At 42.9% G+C, this 18,993-nt stretch overlaps 1 protein-coding gene across 2 annotated transcripts; it reads right to left on the bottom strand.

Annotated features, from left to right (window-relative positions):
* Positions 1-457: 457 nt before the first annotated feature.
* Ppid (peptidylprolyl isomerase D) lies at positions 458-13,519 on the bottom strand. Of its 2 annotated transcripts, XM_050158754.1 has the most exons (10): positions 13,309-13,519; positions 11,317-11,457; positions 8,936-9,042; positions 6,016-6,204; positions 5,034-5,156; positions 4,780-4,886; positions 3,238-3,379; positions 1,426-1,512; positions 1,285-1,327; positions 458-697 (listed from the first exon to the last, which is right to left on the bottom strand). In XM_050158754.1, the coding sequence occupies exons 1-10, from the start codon at positions 13,391-13,393 to the stop codon at positions 609-611; spliced, it is 1,113 nt and encodes a 370-aa protein (XP_050014711.1). In that variant the 5' UTR covers positions 13,394-13,519; the 3' UTR covers positions 458-608. The 2 variants fall into 2 exon arrangements, with proteins under 2 accessions (XP_050014711.1, XP_050014712.1); XM_050158755.1 differs by lacking the exons at positions 8,936-9,042; positions 11,317-11,457; positions 13,309-13,519 and adding an exon at positions 7,899-7,949.
* Positions 13,520-18,993: the final 5,474 nt, after the last annotated feature.

Below are 18,993 nucleotides of genomic sequence, written 5' to 3'. Positions count from 1 at the left end.
TGTGACAGGCTAGAGTAGTGGTTCTCAACCTTCCTAATGCTGTGACCCTTAAATACAGTGTGGTGATCCCAACCATAAAATTATTTTTGTTGCTATGTCATAACTATGATTTTGCTACTGTTATGAATCATAATGTAAATATCTGTGCTTTCCAATGGGTTCCACTGAGCCAAATGGTTCACAAAGCCTAAAACTTAATTTTTTTTAAAGGTTTATTTATTATATGTACGGTGTGTATATTATATATATAGCATGTGTGCCTGTGGGCCAGAAGAGGGCACCGGATCTCATTACAGATGGTTGTGAGCCACCATGTGATTGCTGAGAATTGAACTCAGGACCTGTAGAACAGCAAGTTCTTAACACTGAGCCATCTTTCCAGCCCCAAAACTTAATTTTAAGACTTTATAATTTAAACATTGGCCAGATACCATTCTTTATGAAAATGGAGACAGAATTGCATTTCATAACACTTTATTAAAGAGGAACCTACGACAGTACTTCTATGTAAACAGTGATGACAAAGAATCAGGGATCACAGGTAGACAGTAACTTATATTATCTTTTATATAATCAACAAGTAATGGTTCAGCACGGTTTAATTCTTTTTAGGCAAACATTTTTGCATACACCGCCTTCTCTTTATCTTTTTCTGCCTTTATCATTTGTTTGACTTTAAGCAATTCTGCCTGGATAGCTGGGGGAAGAAAGGCAACGAATTAATTCTCAAAGCATCTAAAAAACTAGAAAAACAACTAACAGTGTAGTCATAACACAGCTATCCCATGCCATGGCCACATTTTCAGCAGAAATATTTAGACCAGAGCCACTCGTCATCTGCTTTACCTCAGAGAAAGTTCCTATCACAGCTACTCGGTACCATACCCAACACACAGAATGTTTTGGTCATAGCCACATTCAGCTTAGGGAAAGAATGTCCCGAGCTTTAAAATTACAATGATTACTCCATCTTATATCTTACTGTTGACTTTTTGACTAGCATTGAGGTCACAGAACCTGCACCCCAACAGAAAGGGTCGTAGAAGCAGTATGAAGGTGTATTAAAGAGCTAGTAGTACACTCTTGAGCAGAATTAGAATGTAAGCTCTGCACAGGAGAGGGACGTGAATACTGGTCTATTTACTACACACTCAGTGCCTGGCCCAGTGACAGGCACTCTGCAGTATCTGAACAAATAAATACATCAAGGTTATGTGTTCATCACTTCATGAGGATCACCTCTGAAGGACAAATGAAGCTTCATGACAAAACCTGCCAGTTTACCTTTATCTCCTGGGGCTATCTCCTGCGCCTTCTTCAGATCAGCCTTTAATTGGGGGCAGAAAGGGGGAAAATTTAAGAAACATAAGACATTAGGACTTTTAAGGTGATTATCTATTATAAAACAATGAGACCAAAATTTACCAATGCTTGATCATATTCTTTTAATCCTTGCCATCCTTGCGCTTTGCGGTATAGTGCTTTGGTATTTGACGGGTCCATTTCAAGAGCCTATGGGAAGAAGTTATAAAAATCAATATTTTTATCTAAAAGTACCTGTTACTCCAGTGAGTTTACCGGTAGAGGGTGCTGAGTGGGTGTGGAGATGCTGCTCTGCACTGGTTTTTAGCTCTAGTGGACCCAGTTAGAAAACGTTTTAAATACAGTCGCCTTCTGATGCCGTCATTAACTCAAAGGCAGCCCAACACTTGAAAACCAAAATCCAGTGGTACATAAGTCACCCAATTGCCATATAACCACTTGTCCAACTATGTTTATAGGGAATGATGACAATAACATGTTTATCAGAGAATATTCCACCTGCAATTACATAATCTGAGAACACAGAATCCAAGGATGGGAGGGCAGTTATACTACAAAAATGAGCACCTTTTAACAGGTTTCTCCCCTGAAATAACATTTTTAAAGCAATATATTGTTTGCATGACAGCTCTTAAGAGAGCCAATACTGAGAACTTTTTTTTTTTTCAAGACAGGGTTCTCTATAGCTTTGGAGCCTGTCCTGGAACTAGCTTTTATACACCAGGCTAGCCTCGAGCTCAGAGTTCGCCTGCCTCTGCCTCCCAAGTGCTGGGATTAAAGGCGTGCACCACCACCACCCGGCGAGAATTTTTTCTTAAGATGGAGTATTACTACTTCCCAGGAAAAATGAAGCAGTCAAGAGTGGATATGTGAGCGAGCTTTCCTCTATTGCGTGTTCCCTTCTAACGATAACATTTCCTGTTATCACTCATCCCATCTACTTAAGCGGAAAGGCTGGGCCTGAAGGGCAGCCCTGTGACTATTATCCAAGTCCTACCACACCACTGAGCTGCACATGCAGGTCTCACTTTAGTTCCTGCTGAACACAGGTGCAAAAACAAAGATAGCCCTTATTAGAACAAATCTTTCTCTGTATCCCAGTGATAACCAGTCTCAATACCAAATAGGAACTGTCTCCTCACTGTGTCTTATGCCTTTTAATGCCTTTTGAGGATTGGGCTTTAAAAAAATAATAATAAAAGCCAGTGAGATGACTCAGTGGATAAAAGGCATTTGCACGCATGCCTGAACCGAGGCTCAATTGCTGCTATTCACATAAAAGTGAACACGCATTACGGTGCATGCACACCCAACTATAAAATTAAAATACACCAAGTACAGCATGGTGATAACATGTCTGATCCTAGCAACTGAAAACTGTCTTTGGGCCAGCCTGAAGTACATGAGACCCTGCTTCAAGAAGCCAAAACTGTACTTAGGACACACAGGTAGAAGAGAGTATCTACACACATGCTCTAGTTTCGTTTTTGAGCAGGGTCTCTCTCTCTCTCTCTCTCTCTCTCTCTCTCTCTCTCTCTCTCTCTCATAGCAAAGGACAGCTATGACTTTGTGATCTTCCAACCTCTACCTCTACAGTGCTGGGATTACAGGTGTGCGTGACCACACTCATACCTACATTCTTCATCATTCCTGGCTATGTTCATATATGTCTAGCCCGTAATACAAGTAAATAAGCAGATAAACACGCTTTGAGAAAGAAAAGCAGAATTCCTCGTTCATATTAGGTGACAATTAAAAGCAAGATTAATGAATTAGCAGAAAGAATTGAAAATCTAAAATTTCACTAGGTCCTAGGAAACTAAAATACATTAAGAACCATTGCCTTTTTCTAACTATTGCCCTGATAAATCAAAATCACACTCTTTCCAAAGGTTCACCATCACAAAGACTTACCTCCAAACAACTGTCAATCGCTCCCTGCCAATTTGACATCTTCAGCTTACAAGCACCAATATTCAGCACACAGCTTAAGGCTATAGGCTGCAGTCTGGATGAATCTGCTTTCTCAATAACAGCCTTTGAACTATCCACGTATCTAGAGAACATATTAATAAAGGCAACATGTAACTCCGCACCGCTGCTTCAGTATTATACCTGACACTTGACGACTCTTGTTCTTCACATGCAGGAAAGGAAACCCAGGGCTGTGAGCCTACTAAGCACACCTTCTTGCCACTGAGCTACACTCCTAGCCCTGCTTCTCCAGAGGATAGTTTTTAACATCAACTTCCCCCAATGGTAACAACGAACAATAACTCTCATATCTAACTATGTACAATCAGGTTCATATTATACGCCTTCTAATACAATTATGCTCCAAACCTGTATTCCTACATTAGGATGACTGAATTCAGTGGGAAGAGGCAATGCAATAATGTAGTGTTGATTCAAAATATTCTGTGTTTGACGCAGGTGGTCTCCAACATATACATGCACAAACACTCACACACAATTTTTAAAACACATAGCCAAAAGATGCCTCATAAAGAAAAATGAGCCTGAGACCCTGAGTTCAATCCCAGGATCCACACAGGAGAGAGACTGACTCCCACAAGTTGTCCTCTGACCTCTACTCATACGTGTGGCACGTGCATTCACACACAAGATATCCATTATAAACCGTTTACGTGAGTAAATAACAAAGACAGCGGAGGGGCCTGGCATGATGACTCTCACTCTGAATTCCAATGGGGGGGAGGGGGTTTCCACACAGAATAATAAGGTGGAACTGTGGTCTGAGGCCAGCCTCGTCTACATAGCAGGTTTCAGGCCAGACAGAGCTAAAAGCTCTGTCAAAAAAGAAAATGCGCCTGGCGGTGGTGGCGCACGCCTTTAATCCCAGCACTCGGGAGGCAGAGGCAGGTGGATCTCTGTGAGTTCGAGACCAGCCTGGTCTACAAGAGCTAGTTCCAGGACAGGCTCCAAAACCACAGAGAAACCCTGTCTCGGGGGAAAAAAAAAATGCCCTGGGTGCAATGATCAAAGAGCAGCATTATAGCCAAATACCTATCTTATATCTTAGTCTGCATGCTGAGCTGAGGGGAGGGGCTAAAACAGGCTATGTATTTGACATTGCTAATGCGGTCTTACTAAGTAAGTGATTTAGACCTCCTCTGCTCTTTAGCAAGTACATTAGGTGCTCAACTTAGGAGTATATATGCTATCTACGAGTTCTTTAGAGTTTGGCAAAAACAAGTTAGAATCTTTGAAAGGGTAAAAACATGTAATTGAGTCCCACTTCAACTTTTCTGGATTTTGAAATATTTCAAATAATAAAGGGCAACAAAAGAAATGTAATTCTTTTGGGGGATACAGGTTGTTGTTTTTTCAAGTCAGGTTTCTCTGTGTAGCCCTAAACTGCTAAACATGAGTCCGAGTCTTACCTCAAAATAATTGTTTATATAGTCTTAAAATTTATTAAAAATGTTTTATTACCTTAAAACCTTTGCATATTTTTTAACAGCCATCTCCCAGTTCTGAGATTTGAAAAAAGTATTTCCAATGTTTTTTAAGTCTTCAGTTATTAATAAAATTTTATCTACCTGTATAAAATACAAATACGTTGGATGTTAGTAAAGAATGTGACTTAAGGCTAAGGTTCTATCATTATGACAAGCTGATCATGCTTTTAGAACTACTTATTCTACTTCATTTAAGTAATTAAAGTGTATTCATCTGAAAGTACTCACATCTTTTAAATCTATGTCTGCATCCTCGGGAAAGTCTGGATGACTGTCACCAGAGCCATCTTTGGGGAATATTCCCCAGTCATCCCCTTCCTTCAATTCTCCACACTCTGCAATAATACACAGCTGCAAAAATATGAATTTGAAGTGAATATTTAAATATCTTTAAGTCCCCCTTTAAAGACTCACAACTCAGTGACATACAACACTACTACTACTGTCAGACTGCATCTGTCTGCTATAAGTACATCCCCACTAATGCGACAGTATCACTACTCAGCGTTTTACTGTTGGGGGAGCTACGAGCACAGTGAGCTGAGAACTGCGCTGCTGCGTATGAAGCTGTCTGAGACAACAGTCTGTCTGTCATGTACTGTTGATTGGCATGCCTGCTATGAGGTATTTCTAATTCCTGCAGTCTTGTTACCTAATGTGTCTCTCCTTCACAAGCATTTAGAATACAATACAATCTGAAACACTTAAGCAATTTATACAGGGTCTAAAAACAGATCAAGAAAAGTAACAAGATCTACAGCAACCTTCCAGTTAAATGGCAGTGACCTCACTGTCTTTTTCCTAGCATGTGCTGTAGATAACTACTGCAGGCGCAAAAGCCTCTCAGGTATGGGACTCCGGCCATCTTACATAGATCACTGTTAGACCACACTGAAGCTGAAACAGGAATTAAAATCTCTTTGTTGGGCAGTGTTTAACCCTAGCACACGAGTAGCATCAGCAGAGAGACAAATGGACTACTAGACAATCCATGGAAAGGCAGGTCTACCTATTTCAAAGGAAAAAGAAAGAAACAGATTTCCTTTTAACTTATCTTCTTAACCACTGTTTAAAAAAGTTTCAGAGAAAAGTGGCCAATCCAGGCTCCTACAGCAAAAGCACCCCAGCTTCTTTCCTCCTTTTCTAGGTAGCAGTCATCCGACCTGGCAGCTAAGCAGGTAGGCTTGTCCCGCTGTGACTTGTTACTTACTTTGGCAGGCTTTTCACCATTCACTTCTACATTTTCAAGCATCCTCGCCACACCCAGTCCTTTAATTACTTGACCAAATACCACGTGTTTCCCATCCAAATGAGGAGTTGGAACCGTTGTGATAAAGAACTGAGAACCGTTTGTATTGGGGCCTGCATTTGCCATGCTCAGCAAACCCTCCCGATCGTGCTGCAGAGAGAAAAATCATTACAAGGAAAACAAAGTTAGAGGCCTTAGTCCGCGTTTCCTCTTCCCGACTCACCTGACACAGATGGAGTGCTCACAACTCACGCTTCTCTGTCAATTTCACTCTAAGTGTGTAAGTACCCTGTTCTCATTGTACTTTAAGAACCTTACATGGATAAAACAAAAGTGTCTAAGAGGTAGGTATTTATAAACTGGCCATCTGCAAGAGATGCTCACACTTCAATCTTAAAGATGACGATGCCACACTAAGGACATCGAGCAATCTATTTTGCTCTTTCAGTGGTGGTTACTATTTTCCTGAGAATACCTGTACAATCTTCCCACAATCAGAAATTGGCCTACATTATGACTCTTCCTTTTCCCCAAACTGAGACAAGTTATTCAAAGAAGTACTTCCCTAATTTGGAAAATAATTCCAATCTTATGGCTTTTATGCAGGTAAATGAACAACTCAGAGACTATACAAAAAAATAATAATTTTTGCAAGGCTGGAAAGATGGCTCATTGGTTAAGAGCACTGGCTCTTCTTTCAGAGGTCCTGAGTTCAATTCCCAGCAATATGGTTGCTCACAATCATCTCTAATGAGGTTTGGTACCCTCTTCTGTTCTGGTGTGCAGGCATGGATGCAGTCAGAACACTGTATATACAACAGATCTTTAAAAAAAAAAAAAAAGGAAAAAAGAAAATTGTGCCATCAGGACGTTCAAGAGCAAGAGTTTTTAAGCTTTTCTACTCTGCATAGCATTGACTTTCTGAACATATATCTCTAGTACACACCTCAGAACTCTAAGGTCACTTTTCCCACACCTAAGACACCTGTGAGCCCACCTAAATCCAATTCAGCTTTCAGGGTCACTGACTTTTCACAAAACCTCGGCTAAGTCTTCTTTTCCTTAGGCCTATCTTCATCAACGCGATGGTCAGAAGTATCTGTCCAGTGCTCTCCTTTAACTGATTACCACGCCGTATGCTTTCTTGGCTTTCTCTGCTGTTCCCTGTTGCTGTCACCATTGTCTTCTTGATATCTGTATTTCCGCCCCAAATTAGCAAAATTTCAGTAACCTGAAGGCCCAGTTTGCCTAACTTATGCGATCAAATCTCCTCAGTGTCTCCCCCACTACCTTGATCTAAGTCTTTCTCCTATCACAAGGGTTGGGTGTAGTCCCACGTGCTTTTAATCTCAGCACTCAGGAAGCAGAGACAGGTGATCTCTGTGAGTTCAAGCCCAGCCTGGTCTACACAAGTTACAACCTAAAGGTTGAACTTTCCTAATCTGAAAACCAAAGTCAGACGTGTTATAAAATCTGAAACTTTTGAGCAACAACTTTCAGACTTCAGATTAGGGATGCTCAGCCTATAAAATCTATGCAAACATTTCAAAATCCAAGTAATTCTGAAACCTGAAATATTTCTAGGATAAAGCATTTCATATAAAGGAGTCAATGCCTATCAAAGTTACACAAACAAATACAATCAATCTACTTAGCATTTACATGCATATTATGTATTACTATCTTCCACTGTCCCTTGTGTTTTAAATAGCCTCTCATCTTTTATTAGCTCTTTGGCGCAGTGACAGAACTAAGCATCAGAAACTCTCTCTTTCCGACTCACCCTAAAATTACCTTCCTTATACTCCTCATTTCCAAAGACATCGCTTTACTTTTGTACTTACATGTCTGTTCTTAAAACGGGAATGGTGCAATATACCCCGAACATTAACCATATCCGCTAGGTGGAAATCCCCTGACATCCTGGGTATTAGCGGTGGTTTTGTTGTTCTTCAGATTCAAGGATAAAGATGCAGAAGTTACCATCCTTACAATAATGACAACATTTTCCTGGGATCAATTTTGCCATGGTAGCTTAAAAACTCACTGGCTTAACTGAAGCATATAAAACTGACTGTAGTGGATTAAGTCTGTATCTGTGCCAGGTATGGCACAGTTTATCTACCATTCCAACCGCAGGAGGCAATACAGGAGGATGGTAAATTCAAGACCACCCTGAACTACACAGCAAAACACTGTCTCAAAAAAGAAAATTGTTCTGGATAAACCCTTTCCACATTGAAGATGCATGTTGAACTCTGACGTAGCTCAAGTGGTTTAAAACTTGCCAAGAGGGCTGGAGAGATGGCTCAGAGGTTAAGAGCACTGACTGCTCTTCCAGAGGTCCTGAGTTCAATTCCCAGCAACCACATGGTGACTCACAGCCATCTATAATGAGACCTGGCGCCCCCTTCTGCTTTGGCTTGCGGGCACACATGGAAGGAATGCTGTACACATAATAAATATTTTAAATTAAAAAAAAAAAAACTTGCCAAGAATGCACAAGACCCTGAGCTCATGCACGCCCAGCATCACACACCCTTAGAAACAGTTCACAAATATGACTTTTTATAAGAAAAATATAATCCATACCACGCCTGCTGACTCAGGTTTATCATCCCAGCCACTAAGGAGCATAAGTAAAAAGGATTGGGAGTTCTGGGCTAGAGTGAGTCTAAGGCTGGCCTGAGCAACTAGGTGAAAACCAGCTCAATATGGAAAGGGAGGCAGCTGAGAGAGGAGCATCTGTCTGGCATAAAAGGCCCCAGTTCTGGAAGGAGAGCAACTGGGTCACACTCAAAACATTTTTCTTGGTGCATTAAAGCAAGTATGTCTCAAAAGCATAAGTTTTATATTAGAAAAATCAAGAATTTTTCTTTACCTTATAATGAAAATTTTCATCTTCAAATTTTTCACCATAAATACTTTCTCCACCTGTCCCATTCTGATTTGAGAAGTCTCCACCCTGAATCATAAACTTCTTAATAACTGCAGAAAAGAAATATGGCTTTAGTAACTGAAACAGAAGAGCAAGAGATAGCGCCCTGAGCACAGCTGCAGCAGGGCACCTCGCCCTCCCTGCCTCCACCCCATCAGCCCTAACCCCAGCGTACTTTTTTTTTAAACTTTTTTTTATATTTTATTTTATTTATTATGTGTACAATATTCTGTGTGTATGTCTGCAGACCAGAAGAGGGCACCAGACCTCATTACAGATGGTTGTGAGCCACCATGTGGTTGCCGAGACTCCAACTCAGGACCTTGGGAAGAGCAGGCAGTGCTCTTAACCTCTGAGCCCCCCCCCCCCCCCCCCCCGCCCCCAGCGTACTTTTATTACTCACAGGCTCCCAAAAATTAGTTTTTGAACTAATTCAAAGGCACCTCCCTATAAAATTGTCACTGAAGCACAAAAGTCAGACCTAGTTCCAATCATTAAACTGACCCTACTTCCATTTTATAAAGTGATCATCTTCCAACACGAACTGCTTACAAAGCATTTCACTCCTTGAAACTGTGTAGACACCACCAAACACTCAGCACTGTCCCTAACAGTGCTGGTCACACAATGAGGACCGCACCTGGAAACTCACACGTGCTGAGAAACCACCCCATGCTCACTGGACTCAGCACGTGGCTACACTGTAGTAATAAACACACACAATTAGCCAAGAGAAAAAGAAACACAAGTTGGGAAGTATCCATGTCCCACTTCCTTGGGCTTCCCCCTCTCAAAAATGCAGAAAAGTCCTCGATAATTCTACCCAAGCAGAACCCCAGCACTCAAAATATTTCTTGGGGCCTTATCATGAAAGTATTCTCTGTCTAACATGTCCAAAAATTCAAGACTAAGAGTAGATGTGTCTTGTCAATCCCATTTGTAAAAACAGTGTAGGCCTAGTCATCCAGCTTGTGATTTAAGTTCACAGGCCATGTTTCCAACTCTAGCCAAGTCCTTTTGGAAAGTGTTAAATCTACTGTATTAACTATCTTATTTTCTTTCTCTCTTCTTTTACATTAGTCATTAGTGTGTGGGTCTATGTAAACATACGTCACGTGTGTGCAGGACCCTACAGAGGCCAGGTATCTGATTCCCTGAAGCTGTACCTACAGGAGGTAGTGAGGCACCAGACATGGATACAGGGAACCCAACTTAGGTCCTCTCAGAGAACAGTAAGTGCTCTTACCTGCTCAGCCACCTCTCCCTATGTTAACTGTTTTCTAAATGCATTTTTATTACCATACTTTTATCTTATTAAATATGAAAGTAAATCAAGTTTGAAACATTTTTTAAAAAAAAATTTTTTTTTTGGGTTTTTCGAGACAGGGTTTCCCTGTGGTTTTGGAGCCTGTCCTGGAACTAGCTCTTGTAGACCAGGCTGGTCTCGAACTCACAGAGATCCGCCTGCCTCTGCCTCCCGAGTGCTGAGTGCCTGGCTAAAATCAATGTTTATTTTATTTAACAGTATCTTTAAGAAAATTAAAGCCAGGCAGTGGTGGGAAATGCCTTCAATCCTAGCACTTGGGAGGCTGAAACAGGAGGGTCTCTCTGAGTTCAAGGCCAGCTTGGTCTACAAAGCTAGTTCCAGGAGAGCCAGGGTTTTACACAGAGAAACCCTGTCTCAAAATACAAAAGGAAAAGAAAGAAAACTGAACTACTGGAGTAGGTGTGTAGATCAGGGTATAGTAAAACCCTGGGTTCAATTCCCTGTAATCAGGAAAATTACCGATACTGTAATTTATCCCTAACAGTAAGTCCATAAACATTTACTATTTACTTAGACTTTTAATAGATGCAAAAATAAATGGTGAGAGCATAGAGCTCCTGAACTTATGACTACCGAACCTACAAACTACCAGGACAACACTCAAATAATCCGTGTGAAATGGCAGTTTAATCACACATTACCAGGGTGTCTGAGACTTCTCAAACAATTCTGCCCAGGCTGTCAAATGACCTAAGACCAGCTTATCTATCGTTCATGCTTTTTCTCTCCCAATGAAATGGTTGGAAGAGGAGAGTCAGAAGACAGACGAAGTTGGGTTGTCCATTTCCCCGCAGATAAATTTTAGTGTGCTCACAATCAATCAACCCCACTGCTCACAGCCAAGCCTCTGTGACACTGAACTATCTATCACCTGTGTCCAAGCATCCGTCAAGAAATTAAGTCCTTAGACCTTTGACCCCACCTTCCACTCTTCTTCAGCTCCTAGGAGCAGGACTGGTATCTGCACCAGGACAACCAGAGAAGTTTATACACCTACTTCGGTGGAAAGGGCATCCTTTAAAATGCAGAGGTTTCCCAGTTGTGGCTCCAGTGCCTTTTTCTCCTGTACACAACGCGCGAAAATTTTCTGCAGTTTTGGGAACAATATCTGCAAACAATTCTAAAACAATTCTGCCAACTGAAGAAAAAGAAAAGGAAACCATGTCATTGTGCAAATGGGTAAATAAAAAGAGAATAACCAGTATACCTAACCAGGGAGTAACACATGGCTGGATTGGATGGTCACCTAACTCTCTTTAACAACATGCTATTAACTACAGTTAAAATGCTGTAAACAGGTCCTTTGAGCTTACCTCTCTTTAAATGAAATTATGTATCCTTTGGCTGACATCTCCCCAGCCCCAAGGAACCTTCTTGTTACTTCTCTGAGTTCAACTTTTTAAAGATTCCATGAAAGTGAGTTCCTGCCACAGAGTTACTTCACTCAGCCTAACTTCCTCGAGGTTCAGCTCTGCAGTCTAAGTGAGGATTCCTCCCTTTCAAGGGCAGTGCTATAGTCTACGTACACAGCACACTGCAGGTATCCATGCTTTGATAAGCATTAGGCTGCTGCTGTTTCTGGACTAGGAATAACACTGCACTGACACAGGACTGATACACACTTTATTTTCCTTGGCTATAAGCCCAGCTATGGAACTGTTAGGTTTTATTGTCATTTTTCTAATATTCCTATTTAGTCTAAAGGGAGCTTCATCTATCTAAATTTGAACGTCACAAAGATTATAACCAATGACAGCATCCAGCTGATTAGCAGCATAGAAAGCATGAGTGCAAATAGTTTAAAATCCTGAATCATTAACTAATATGCAGGCTTTTTTTTTTTTAAGTATTTATTCTATGTGTGGGGCTGAGGCCTGCAGTGTGGAGATCAGGGGGCAACTTCCGGCAGTCAGGGATGGTGGGAGACACCTTCACCTGCTGAGCTGTCTCAGTGGCCCCATGTTAGGAACTTCTGAATCACCATGTAACCAACAGAAGACAAATACTACAGGAATAATCGGGATGCCTGGGCTTTTTAGAATTTAGTCGCTCTCCGTGCTCTGTAGAAACTGCTCCCAGCGACTCAAAAGACAGTAACAATAAAACCTCAGTTCCAAAACAAAGGGAATGCACATGGAAATTCGTATGTGTTCCCCACCCAGTATTTCCAGCCAGCAGCTCTGCAACATGTTTCAGAATAAGCCATATTTAAAGTAACATGTCCCCCTCCTGGTTCTCAAGGGCTTAGGGCTCGGGTTCACAACCTTCCTAATGCTGCAACCCTTTAATACAGTTCCGCATGGTATGACGACCCCCGACCATAAGATTATTTTTGTTGCTACTCTGTAACTGTAATTTTGCTACTTTTATGAACCGTAAGTATCTGGTATGTGACCCTGTCGTCGTTAGAAACCCAGGGATTGCGACCCACAGGTTTTGAGAAACGCTGGCTTAAGACTTCTTAGATCTGAATCTAAGGCAACCACAGTTGTGGCGCTCAATGGCAAGATGCCCAAATAGCAGAAACGATAGCCTACTCGAACTTCGGCTACAATCAGGAACGAGGAAAAAGCACTAAGCAAGTCACTTTTAATTGGTAAACGACACCGTGGCTCCTTGCGTGTGCCAAGGGTACTATGGCGTGACTAGAGGCCTGCAGCCAGCTGCCCAAAGAGCACCCCGAACTATGCACCACGCCCATCCAATCATTTCATTTTACAATAAACGGCGGTGCAAAGGTTGCAGGGAAGCGCGACCAAATCAAGAGGCAAACGTAAGGGACGCCACGATGCCTAAAGCAGAAAATTCGAGAAACTTCCGAGGGAACCAAGGCAACGCCTACAAGGGAGCAGGCGCAACCTGAACTCGTGGATGCCAGGCCGTGCTCCGGGGAGGATCCGGGCTGCCTGCTCCCTCCCAACCCCAGGCCCCGACTCCAGGAGCCGAGCAGACGTGCAGCCGGGAGGCCCCGAGCCCGGGAGCCGCTCACCTCGCTCCCCGCCGATGTCCACGTCAAAGAAGACCCGCGGGTTCTTGGGGTTGGAAGGCTTGGCTGCCGGGGACGGGTGCGCCATCTTCACCGCAGGCGCCGGGGAGCAGGACGCGGGCAGCACGTGCGCGACAGGGGGACAAATTCTGCAGCGCCACTGCGTGCAAAGCGGGCGGCACGCTGGAAACGCTACTTCCGGTACGGCGTCGGAAAGCGGTACTCTGGTTTCCGCTTCCGCCCCCTCGTTTCCTGTTCCGGCGTGCGGCCGCTGTGGTGGCAACTTTAGAACTCACCATAGCCCCTACTCTACCTCGACCCGGCAGCAGCCGCTCCGAAACAGTTCACTCGCCTAAAAAATGGGACCAAAAACGCCTGCTTTAACCGGGTGATGGTGGCGCACCCTTCAATCTCAGCACTCGGGAGGCAGAGGAAGGCGGATCTCTGAGTTCGAGGCCAGTCTGGTCTACAAGAGCTAGTTCCAGGACAGGCTCCAAAACCACAGAGAAACCCTGTCTCGAAAAAAAAGAAAAAAAAAAAAAAAAAAAAAAAAAACCTCCATACCCTATTAAAGTCTACTTTTTTCCTAATGGGCTTGGTTTAAAATGTACATCTTAAAGCTGGCGTGCTCGTCTCAGCACTGAGGATCCATGCAAGTTCCAGGCCAGTATGAGCTATGCAAAAAGGGTGGGGGAGCATAGGACCCTTTTTTAAAAATAAAAACTAAAGTATAAATAAGATGGGTAGCTTTGGCACATGCCTATTATGCCAGCAGTTGTATCCTGAGCCAGGAGGGTCAGTTCTAGCTGTCCTGGGCTACATAAAGAGGAACTCTCTCTTAAAAAGTAAAAAAGAAAAAATAAATAAATAAAAATTAAGACAGGCCAGGCGAAACCTTCCTGTATCCTCAGAACTTATGAGGTAGAAACAGGAAGATGGCCAGTTCCAGGTCAGTCAGGACTGCAGAATGAGACTTTAGCTTTAAAAAAACAAACAAGCCCAGGTTGGTACCTGGCACCTGTAAATCTCAGCACTAGAGGCAGGAGTATCAGGATTTACAGGGCAGCCCCTGGTGACATGAAACTGCCGCAAATAAGTCTTTGGTGTTTTTTTTTTTTAATATCCTACCTGTATGAGAATGGAATGTCACCTCATGACATAATCTAATGTTGCATTTTTAAAAAATTGGCAATTCCCAGTGCATCTTGTTGGCCTCAGAGCTCTGTGAGAGCCGTACCATCTAGATACAACACGATTCTTACCTTGTCAATAGATTTCCCTTTTTCCTCATATGAAGTAAGAATGTGGAGCGTGGCTAGCCGCAGCCAGCAGTGTCTTTGAAAAGAACAGGAAGCAGGTGTAGCTGCCACCGTCTGTACGATGTGGTGAAGATTCCTTCCCGTAGGCTGCTAGTTTGGGATCTGTGAAAACCTGACTTACAAAGGCCAACTAGTTCCTGTTCTGAACTTGAAGCAGGCTGTACCATCATATGCTGGATAGAATTGAACACTAAAGTTGATCGTTTTATTGTTGAGACAGGATCTTGCTATGTAACTCTGACCATCTTGGACTCAGTGTAGACCAGATTGGCCTCAGACTTGCAGGAGTCCTGCCTCCCCCACCCAGTGCTGAGATTGTGCACACAGACTGCTCAGCTCAATGTGTGCAGTACTGAAGTCGTATGTGTATTAGACCTAGCACTCTGCCAACTAAGCTGCATCTCCACCCCACCCAAAGCTGATGCTTTTGTTTGTGCAAGAAGCACTTGGTTGTTGTTTTGTTTGTTTGAGACACTCTGGCCTCAAACTCACAGAGACCCATTTGCCACTGCTTCCCAAGGCTTGGTTTAAAGGCATTTGACATCACTGGACACCTGGAGAATGCTAACTTCTTGTATCCTTCAGTTCCATGGTACTTATTCTTCAAGTTTCTTGAAAACTCAGGGATGACTACAGAACTCCTATGTCCTTTGATAATGTAGCAGCTTGAAGGGGAATTATCTCCAGTAGTGTTAGGCAATTTAACTCTGGCTCGCTAGATGATAATACTGAGGTATGGTCTTGTTGGAGTAAGCATGCTGCTGGAGATGGACTTTGAGAGTTTAAAGACTCATTTGCTCTCTACTTCCTGCGTGTGACTCAAGATATAAGCTCTCAGCTTCCTGATGCAGCTGCTATGCCTAGATTCTGTCATCAGGGACTCTAACCTGGAACTGTAAAACCTAAACAAACTCTTTGTTCTGTAAGTTGCCTTTTCGTGGTATTTTACACCGCAATAGAAAACTAACGAATACACCTAAAATCTTTCTTTAACCTGCTCTCATGTCCGGGCTGCAAACTGATGATATGTTTTGTCTTATGTACTGAGATGACAAACCAATGAAAATGTGTGCTCTGGGCTCCGAGAAGATGGCTCAGTAAAGTGACTGACACTCAAGCTTGAGGACCTGAGTCTGGATCCCCAGCACCCAGCCAGAGCTGTGTGTGGTGTGCACACCTGTGAGCTCAGTGCTAGAGAGGATGATTCCTAGAGCTCATTGGCCAGTCGGCCCCGCTAAGCCAATGATCTCCGGTTTAAATGAGCGACCGTATCCCCAAAATAAGATGGAGACCTACAGAGGAAGAGACTGCGCATCAAACTCTGGCCTCCACATACACACACATGTCATTTTGAGCTTCTAGCTTGAAATCAGTTGAGAGCAGCCTGAAATGCAAAGAAAGACCATCTCAAAAGGAAAGATAAAGAGGAGAAGAGAAAGAAAAAGAAAGAGGCAAGAGGTGTGTTGAGAGTGCTGCTTTTTTCTTGGAAGAAGAAAGCTGGATGGTTCTTCTGTTGTAGATGTTTCTGGGTGTAAAGAATGAATCTAAATATTACTCTCACGGTATCTTGACTCTTATCCTCAGTAAGTTAGCAGCTTTTTTTTTTTTTTTTTTTTTATGAAATGGTCATTACTAGAACCAAACCAAATGAAAAAGTCAACCTTTTTAAAAATTCTGCGTCTGAGTCTATGTGTGAGTTTGTGACTTCGGGTGCCCACAGGGCAGAAGAGCATGTCGGCTCCCCTGAAGCTGGAGCCACAGGCAGTTGTGATCCTGCTTATGTAGGTACTGCGAGCTAAACGCTGGTCCTTTGAAGAGCAGCCTGCTCTCTGGTCTTAGAAGTCAACTCTTCAGCCCTGGAATCACCCCAAATCTGACTCTAGAGACAAGGCAAGCCTCTTGAAAACCATTTGCTCCACCAATGGGCTGCATACATAGAACAGGGCTTCTTGGCTCTGACATCTCAGCAAGGAACAAAGCAAAGAGCTGCTTCTCAAGGCTGAGGGCCTGGTTTCACCTAGATGGGGAGCACTGTCTGAGAGCATTACCAGTGTTAGTTCATCCTGTCTGCTATTCATAAGCACGAAAGGACGACACTAACACATCCCACCCCAGGCTCTTTTAGTTCTCCTTGCACGCTACTCCACCCCAGACAGGCAACGGAGTATTCGGTGTTTACTGCTTCAAGAGCAGAGGTGTTTTCCAGGTCTTGGTGTTACAGAAGACTTGGTTTTTCAGGAATGGAAAACATTTTTGATAATAGAGTTGAAAAAAATCAGTTTTTTTTTTATTTGTTTGTTTGTATGTAAGGGATTCTCTGTGAAGCCCTGGCTTCCACGGAACTCATTCTGTAGACAAGGCTGACCTTGAACTCAAAGATCTACCTGCCTCTGCCTTCCAAGTGCTCAGATCAAAGGCTAGTGCCACCACTGTCCAGCTCCAATACCAACTTTTGTAAGACCATGGTTTTTTTTTCTCGAAAGAAAATAAAATGTGGCATGATGGTTCATGACCATAATCCAGCACTCAGGAGGCAGAAGCAGGAAGATCTCTGTAAGAGCCTGGCTTGCCCTACATAAAGAGCTCCAGGCTATCTAGAGCTATATAGTAAGACCAACTAAATCAAGAAATGCCCATTCTCATTCTAGAAAATGGGAGCTTATGGGGTGACAGAAGAGGCTAAGAAGGAAAGCAAGGCAGGACAAAGCAACTTGTCATTTCACTGGGGTGGGGGAGATTGGTTGATTGATTACCATGTTAGCCATCATATCTCTGGGCACCTGCAGGCACCCACAGATAGCTAATGAGATCGAAGAGCAGAGAGTCCAGGCAAGCTCGTGCCTAAACAACCCGGGTTGGGCTGTACGCCACAGAAAGCAAACTTTGGCTCATGAAGGAAGCAGAAGCTAGGAAGTAGACAGTCTCCCAACATTCCTATGTACTCAAGTGTTTAGGACAAAGAAAAGGCAAGTCAGGTGTGGGGGCACACACCTGTAAGCCCAGCATTCAAGAGGCTAAGGTAAGAAAATTATAAATTTGAGACCATGCTAATCCAGAGTAAGATTCTATCATCAGGGGAAAGGAAGGAAAACAAGACCCTATCTTAAAAAAAGCTTGCATGAATGACCTCTGAACTCAGTAGAAGACCAAGAAGACTACAGATGACTGAGTTGGTGAGCTGCATGCTCGTGTGCCCAGACATTGAGAGCTAGCGGCCCCAAACCCAAAGCCTTGCCATGATATTACTCCTTCTGACATTTAGATCTGACCTCTGCGAGAAAAAAAAGAGGGATTCCATAAGTTGATGGTCAAATTGCCAGTCCTTTGGAAGAGACAATTTGAACTTAGTAATGTAATCTCAGTTGTTGGGAATCTGAGGAAATAAGATTGTGAACTCAAAGCCAAACTGGACTACATAGTCTCCAATAAAGAGATGGGAAGGACAAGAATGGAAGAAGAGAGAGGGAACGAAGAAGGAGGGAGGGAGAGAAAGAGAAAGAAAACAACCCCTAATGAAATCTGAAGTGAGTTACAAACAAATAACTCTATATTTCAGATTTTTTTACGTTAATGTTTTTACAGAGCATAGGCTATGGGTCACTGAAGTCTCTATCAGCACTCCAGGCAAATCTGAAATAGTACCCAATCGTGTTCTCAAAGGGAACAAGTTAAAAAGGACCCTGAATATGAAAGAGGAAGTCCCAGGGTCCTATGTATACTGTTGGGCTCTGGCTGTAAAACTGTACCCAGAAAGGGGGTTAATTGTTGGGTAAGAGCACGCATAGTTGCACACTGAATGGAGGCATTGTGTGCAGGGAGTCACACACACTCTGACAGAACTCCTTCCTCGAGAACCCCAACCCCTCTCAGTTCTGCAGAGGTCCTGTAGCCCTCATCAGAGGAGGATGGAGGAGCTAGCAATCTCAGCAGATTTTCTGAGCTACAATGGAATTAATGCAAGGCAGCAGGGGGCAGCAGAGTTTCCACCACAACTAACTCTGCCCACACAGAAGCAGCATGCTGGAGTTTGCGCCTGTGAACTCCCCAAGGATAAAATTCTTCATCCTAGCAGGACGGTGGCTAGTCCCAGCACTTGCACTCGGGGAGGCAGAGGCAAGCAAATCTCTGTGAGAGTGGGTTCCATGACAGCGAGGGCTGTTACACAGAAAAACCCTTCTCAAACCCTTACACAGAAACAAAAAGGAAAGGAAAGGGGGGAAGGGGGGAAAGAGAAAGGGAAAGGAAAAACAAACTTGCAAGCACACATCTATATAGTTATATTTACAAAGTAAAATCAAATGATGAAAAAATATATACACATACATATAGTGAAAAATTTTCCAATCATGAGTTACCAAATTCTAGATTT

The sequence above is a fragment of the Alexandromys fortis genome, unplaced genomic scaffold (genome assembly GCF_014885135.2).
Source record: "Alexandromys fortis isolate MF-2015 unplaced genomic scaffold, M_Fortis_MF-2015_v1.1 scaffold_102, whole genome shotgun sequence".
In the NCBI taxonomy this organism is placed as follows: domain Eukaryota; kingdom Metazoa; phylum Chordata; class Mammalia; order Rodentia; family Cricetidae; genus Alexandromys; species Alexandromys fortis.
Note: the sequence above shows the minus strand (reverse complement) of the source record. Positions and strands in the feature narration are given on the sequence as shown.

What these genes read in the sequence shown, in the direction of transcription:
- Ppid (XM_050158754.1), bottom strand. Translation starts at nt 13,393, where the DNA reads ATGGCGCACCCGTCCCCGGCAGCCAAGCCTTCCAACCCCAAGAACCCG. An exon ending in AAATATGCAAAGGTTTTAAG is followed by an intron (nt 3,380 to 4,779) that starts GTAATAAAACAT and finishes TATGTTCTCTAG; the next exon opens with ATACGTGGATAGTTCAAAGG. An exon ending in CGATTGACAGTTGTTTGGAG is followed by an intron (nt 1,513 to 3,237) that starts GTAAGTCTTTGT and finishes TTCTTCCCATAG; the next exon opens with GCTCTTGAAATGGACCCGTC.